Source organism: Colobus angolensis, unplaced genomic scaffold, assembly GCF_000951035.1.
Source record: "Colobus angolensis palliatus isolate OR3802 unplaced genomic scaffold, Cang.pa_1.0 Scaffold83, whole genome shotgun sequence".
Lineage (NCBI taxonomy): Eukaryota > Metazoa > Chordata > Mammalia > Primates > Cercopithecidae > Colobus > Colobus angolensis.
Genome location: NW_012122154.1, coordinates 4,526,252 through 4,531,677, shown reverse-complemented (window position 1 = coordinate 4,531,677; position 5,426 = coordinate 4,526,252). Strand labels below are relative to the sequence as shown.

General features: G+C 51.5%; 1 protein-coding gene across 1 annotated transcript in view; it reads right to left on the bottom strand.

Annotated features, from left to right (window-relative positions):
- The window catches only part of PLXDC1 (plexin domain containing 1), an 85,757-nt gene that overhangs the window by 10,343 nt on the left and 69,988 nt on the right, over positions 1-5,426 (bottom strand). Inside the window, exons 9-10 of the mRNA XM_011929927.1 lie at positions 2,434-2,494; positions 1,216-1,351 (exon numbers count right to left, since the gene is read on the bottom strand). Coding sequence (XP_011785317.1) covers positions 1,216-1,351; positions 2,434-2,494 — 197 coding nt within the window. The remainder of the gene's footprint in view (positions 1-1,215; positions 1,352-2,433; positions 2,495-5,426) is intronic.

The window sequence follows — 5,426 nt, the reverse complement described above, 5'->3', positions numbered from 1 at the left end:
GGCTATAAAGAACCCACAAGTCTTTCAGTCTTAGCCTAAGGGGAAGGGACTTTCAAAGCTGGATGCGGGGTTTTGTTTTGTTTTGTTTTGTTTTGTTTTGTTTTGTTTTGTTTTGAGACAGGGTCTTACCCTGCCACCCAGGCTGGAGTGCAGTGGTATAATCTCGGCTCACTGCAACCTCTGCCTCCCAGGTTCAAGTGATTCTCCTGCCTCAGCCTCCTAAGTAGCTGGGATTACAAGCGTGAGCCACCGCACCTGGCCAATTTTTGTATTTTTAGTAGAGACGGGGTTTTACCATGTTGGCCAGGCTGGTCTCGAACCCAGTGATTCGCCTACCTCAGCCTCCCAAAGTGCTGGGATTACAGGTGTGAGCCACTGTGCCTGGCTGAGATGCAGGGTATTGAAAAAGGATAAAGGAGAAGAATGTCTCAGACATAGCTACAGAATCCTGGAGGGGGCATGGAAGAAAGGGAAGAGATTTGAGGCCTAGGACCAGAGGAGCCTGCACAAGGCTTTCTGGGACACTGCCTGGTGCATTCAGGGGAATGGACCTCTGGCAGCTTTAACCAAGACCCCCAGGCCTCCAGGTAGCAGGGAAGCCCCCGGACAGCCAGATCTGAATAGTCAGGGTGGATGGACAGCTGAGGTGGAATTCCCCATCCATCACTCCAGGAGCAGGGAAGTCCCTGGACGGCCAGACCCTGAATAGTCAGGGTGGATGGACAGCTGAGGTGGAATTCCCCATCCATCACTCCAGGGCCTGAAAGTGAGAAGCCAGGGGAACTTACAGAAAAACAAGGCAGCCTTTCTCTCACACCTGAGTGTATGGATTGAGTTCATATCTGCTACAGGGATGAGCCTTTTCAGGTTCTGTGAGGACTGCTATTAAGATTAGCTGAGATAAGTTATATAAAATGCCTGGCACTGGGCTGGGATATTAATATTTCCTCTCTTCACAGTGAATTCTGTCTGTAGCCCTGATGTGGGCCAGCACAGTGGTTAAAGCCCAAGAGTAGAGTTCAAGTTCTGAATCTGGCTCTGCTTCTCACCAGCAAGTGACCTAAACTGTCTGAACTTCAGGCTCCCTTAGCTATAAAAGGATGGGGCAGTTCCCATCCCATAAGATCATCACTGTCAGGGGGAGAGAGGGGGCCCCAGAGGGGTAGCTCTCCTTCCTGGCCTCCTCTCTGCTCCCCACCTGGGCTTAGGACTTACCTTCTGTGGTGAGGCTGTCGATGAAGAGGGAGGAGGAGGTAGTGGTGAGGTCTCCATCATAGGGGCTGAAGGAAGTGTCAGGGGAGGCCGAGTTGTGGTACTCATCCTGGAAGTCCTCGCACGTCCTGCCCTCTGCCTGCAGGAGAGAGCCAGTGCTGTGTCCTGAATGCATTTACACCTTTCCTTTCATCCTGAAAGCATCTTATCTTACACGGCAATTTATCTGTCAGCTGCTTCAAATCCTTCCTCAAGGAAGGAGCTGAGATGCCAATCTTAAATAAATAGAGCAAATCTGAATGGTCACCAACAGCTAACTTCAGAATTAGGAGGCTGGACAGGAATTTTTTTTAAGCCCAGACTCAGACTAATAAATAGACCGTGGTGAGTGCATGGCCATGGGGTCTGGAGAGTTGATATTTAAATGCTGGGCCCATCACCTTCTAGCTGCGAGATGCAGGCCAATCCATTAAACTTCTCTGAGCCCCCGTTTTCCCCTCTGATCAATGGGGGCAATGGCGCCAGCTTCTGGGTCAGCCTAAATAAGAGCGAGGGTAGGGCAACTCACAGTCACATGCTTGGCACATGCAGTATGCTTGCTTTGCAAGAAGAGATAAAGGGAGGGGGCAAAAAAAAAAAAAGAGGGCACAGATGAATAGACTCATCTGTGTTAGTCTATGGTGTGAGAATAGGATGCTTTCCATCCAGAATCAGTGTTGAGTGTACTGGAAAATTCTTGCAGCGAGAAGGAACCTGGATGGGATTCTAAAAAGGAGATGCCCGGAACCACCCTCCTTACTCCCAGAAATGACTGCCTTCCTCAAAAGCCAGAGGACCAGAGGCTCAGCAGGTGTGTCATTAACGTCAGCAGGTGCACAGTCTCCCAGAGGAGCCAGCAATGGCTGAGGCCATGCCTAACATCCTCTCTGCATGCACCAAAAGAATTCCTTGAGAGATGCCAAGGCAGCATGCACCAAAAGAATTCCTTAAGGCCAAGGCATCAGAATGCTCGTCTCAGAGACCCACGGAGCCCTCTGAAACCTTCCAAAGTGGGTCTGATTGTCTCAGGGCAGTCTGGAAAAGAAATCTCAGAGAGAGGGGAGGGTATTGCCAAGAGCTAATGCCACCTTGAGAGGAGTTTGCAGGAGCGGGCTCTACCGGTTTCCCTCCTATTCCCCACCACCTGGCACAGGAGTTGCAGCCGATACTTATGCTTCTCACCTCCTGTGCACAGCCATAGTCCATCCATTCCTGGCGATAGCGGTCAAAGCCACTGGAGCATCTGCAGGAGGACCAAAAGGTCAGAGGTATGATGGGATCGACAAAGAAGCCCTCCCCTTTTACTGTTCAGTAACAGCTCTCTGCTGATAGTGAGAAGAGGAGCTAAGGTCCCCAGGCTGAGGTAGTCAGGCACTCCTGTTCCCTCTACTTCCCTGGAAGATGAAGGTATTTGTGGCATCCCTGCCTTCCTTCTGACCCAGCTCCCCAGGACCAAGGCGTCATCTGCCCACGTGAGTAGGTATAGGGGCTAGCAGGACTGCATGAGCTCCAGTGATCCCCAAGGTCATCTTGACTGTGAGCTGCCATGACACTGCTGAGAATCCAGGCAATTCACATACGTGTTTTCATCCTGGTTGTTGAGGGGCCTAAACTTGGGAAGGAGAGTGGGGCTAAAGGTAGGCATCAGCAGATTTAGTCAACACCTCCCATGTGATCATTCAAGGGCAGAAATGATGATCTTGCCAGAGGCTGGGAGAGATTTACAACTGGCTGACAAGGGTCTCCAGAGAGGGCATTGGGCAGCTCAGCTGGGCTGGAAGACACCAAGCACCCCTGTAGGGAAAGGATGGGGGCATGATGATGTACCAGAGAATGCTCTCCATGGATCATTCCCAACTTTTCGTTCTTTACTCTTTGGTGCTAGGGGAACCCACCAAGCCCTACTCAAGCCCAGGGACATCTGCATAGGAAGAATAACATCATGAACCACCAGTGCCGAGAAGGAACTCTCAGCAGGTTAACTGCACCAGCACCCACTGAAGTTCCGTGAGGCCAAGGGCCAAGGCTTGCCAAGAGCTGTCAGTCTTTCCTTCTACAGATGCCTCTGGGCTCTGAGCTGCTCCTCCTGCAGCAGGGATGGCTGAACTGAGCCAGCCACACTCTCCTTCTGTCAGGCCCTCTATGCCCACTACTTTGGGGGATGGAGGATTAGGAAGGCTATTGGAGGCTGAGAACTAAAGTTTCTTTTAGGGCTGGGTGTGGTGGCTCATGCCTGTAATCCTAGCATTTTGAGAGGCTGAGACAGGAGGATTGCTGGAGCCCAGGAATTTAAGGCTATAGTGAGCTATGATGGCACCACTGCACTCCAGCCTGGGTGACAGAGCAAGACCCTGTCTCTTAAAAAAAAAAACAAAAACAAACAAACAAAAGTTCTTTTAGACCATGCTAACTGATTCTTTAAAAGATTGAGCCTTTGGTATGGGTTTATGACTCCCATTTCTAGAGCTAATCCTGGAATTAACGTTACCCTTAGACACCAGACTGGGCCATGGCGGTGGGGGGTGGGGGGGCACCTGCCATGAGAGATGAAATTGTTTAAATCCATTCCAGCCCAAGAGCAAGGAGGAAAGCTCTGGGAGGCTGTGAAAGGCAGACTGGGTGGAGGGGAGGGGAGCAGAGAACCATGTGGGGACTGACTGCAGCTGTTGGCAGACAGACCATGTCAGCTGGCCCTGCCCTCTGGGTTTGTGGGGACATGGGTTCAGCTCTCAGTTGCAGCTGAGGCTTCAGAGAGCTTGTAAGAAAGGACAGTATGCAGGAGTGAGCCCAGGCCCATGGGGCGCCTGGGGATGAGATGATTTCCAGCTCGCACCAGCCGTGCTCCCCGGGGTGGAGTTTCTCTGTGCTCCTCTTTGCTGACACAACCCCTGCAGATGCACACAGTCAGAGGCCTTGCCCTTCCCCCAGCCTGACCAACCTCCTAGTGTTGAGGAGGGCCCAACCCTCATTAAACTCATGGTCTCTGAATTTGGGTGTATGCTTTAAATGGGGGTTGCATTGATGGGAGGGTCTGGCTGTCATCTGACCCACTTTGCAGTTCTTATGGCTCAGCGCTTGTGAAAGCTGAGTCACGTGGTGGCAGGCAGCCCCAGGATCCCAGGGCTCGTCTGAGGCCATCTCTCCATCGTGGAGACCATGGTTCTCAAATTTGAAAGGCACAAGAGAAACAACTTCAAAAATCAGATTCCTGGGATCCTGGTCCCAGAGGATCATATTCAGTGGGATGGGGCCCAGGAATCTGCATTTTACAAGCCATCCAGGTATAAGGAGAGTCTCACAGTCTGCAGACTACTCTGCAATGCTCTGCTCCAGGAAGAACCAACCTGGGGTCTCTCCTAGGTATTCTTTCTGAGGCTCTGTGAGTATCGTGCGAAGGACGCTGAATGCTTTGTCAAAATGCTTCTTGATAGCCTGGGTACGGTGACTCACACCTGTAATCCCAGCATTTTGGGAAGCTGAGGAGGGCGGATCACATGAACCCAGGAGTTCAAGACCAGCTTGGCTAACAAAGTGAGACCCCGTCTCTACAAAATATTAGAAAAATGGCCGGGTGTGGTGGTGTGCACCTGTGGTTTCAACTACAGGGGAGACTGAGGCAGGAGGATTGCTTGAGCCAGGAGGTTGAGGCCACAGTGAGCTGTGATTGCACCACTGCACCCCAGCCTGGATGACAGAGCAAGACCCTGTCTCAAAACAAAATGAAACAAAACAAAAACTGTTTGAGGAGTTTAATTAACAGTGTGTTTGTTCCCACATCTTCCTGAGTCACATGACCCCAGCCCATTTTTACAGGGTAAACAATCTGAGGCTCCCAAGAGAGTGAATGAAAGCACAGCTGGTGGGAAGAACACCTGGGAGACCTGATGGACACACCCCATCCCCTCAGGGCCCGGAGCCATGTCCTGTGTGCTAGGCAGGCTGCCTATAAAGGCGAGAACTTCTACACTTGCAGCAGGATATTGGAAAGGAGCAAAGGAATCCTGGAATTAATGTTACCCTTAGACTCCAGAGTGGGCCATGGCGCGGAGGCAAAGGAAATCATTGGGGCCAGGGGCAGTTCACGCCTGTAATCCCAACACTTTGGAAGGCCGAGACAGGTGGATTACCTGAGGTCAGGTGTTTGAGACAAGCCTGGCCAACATGGTGAAACCCCG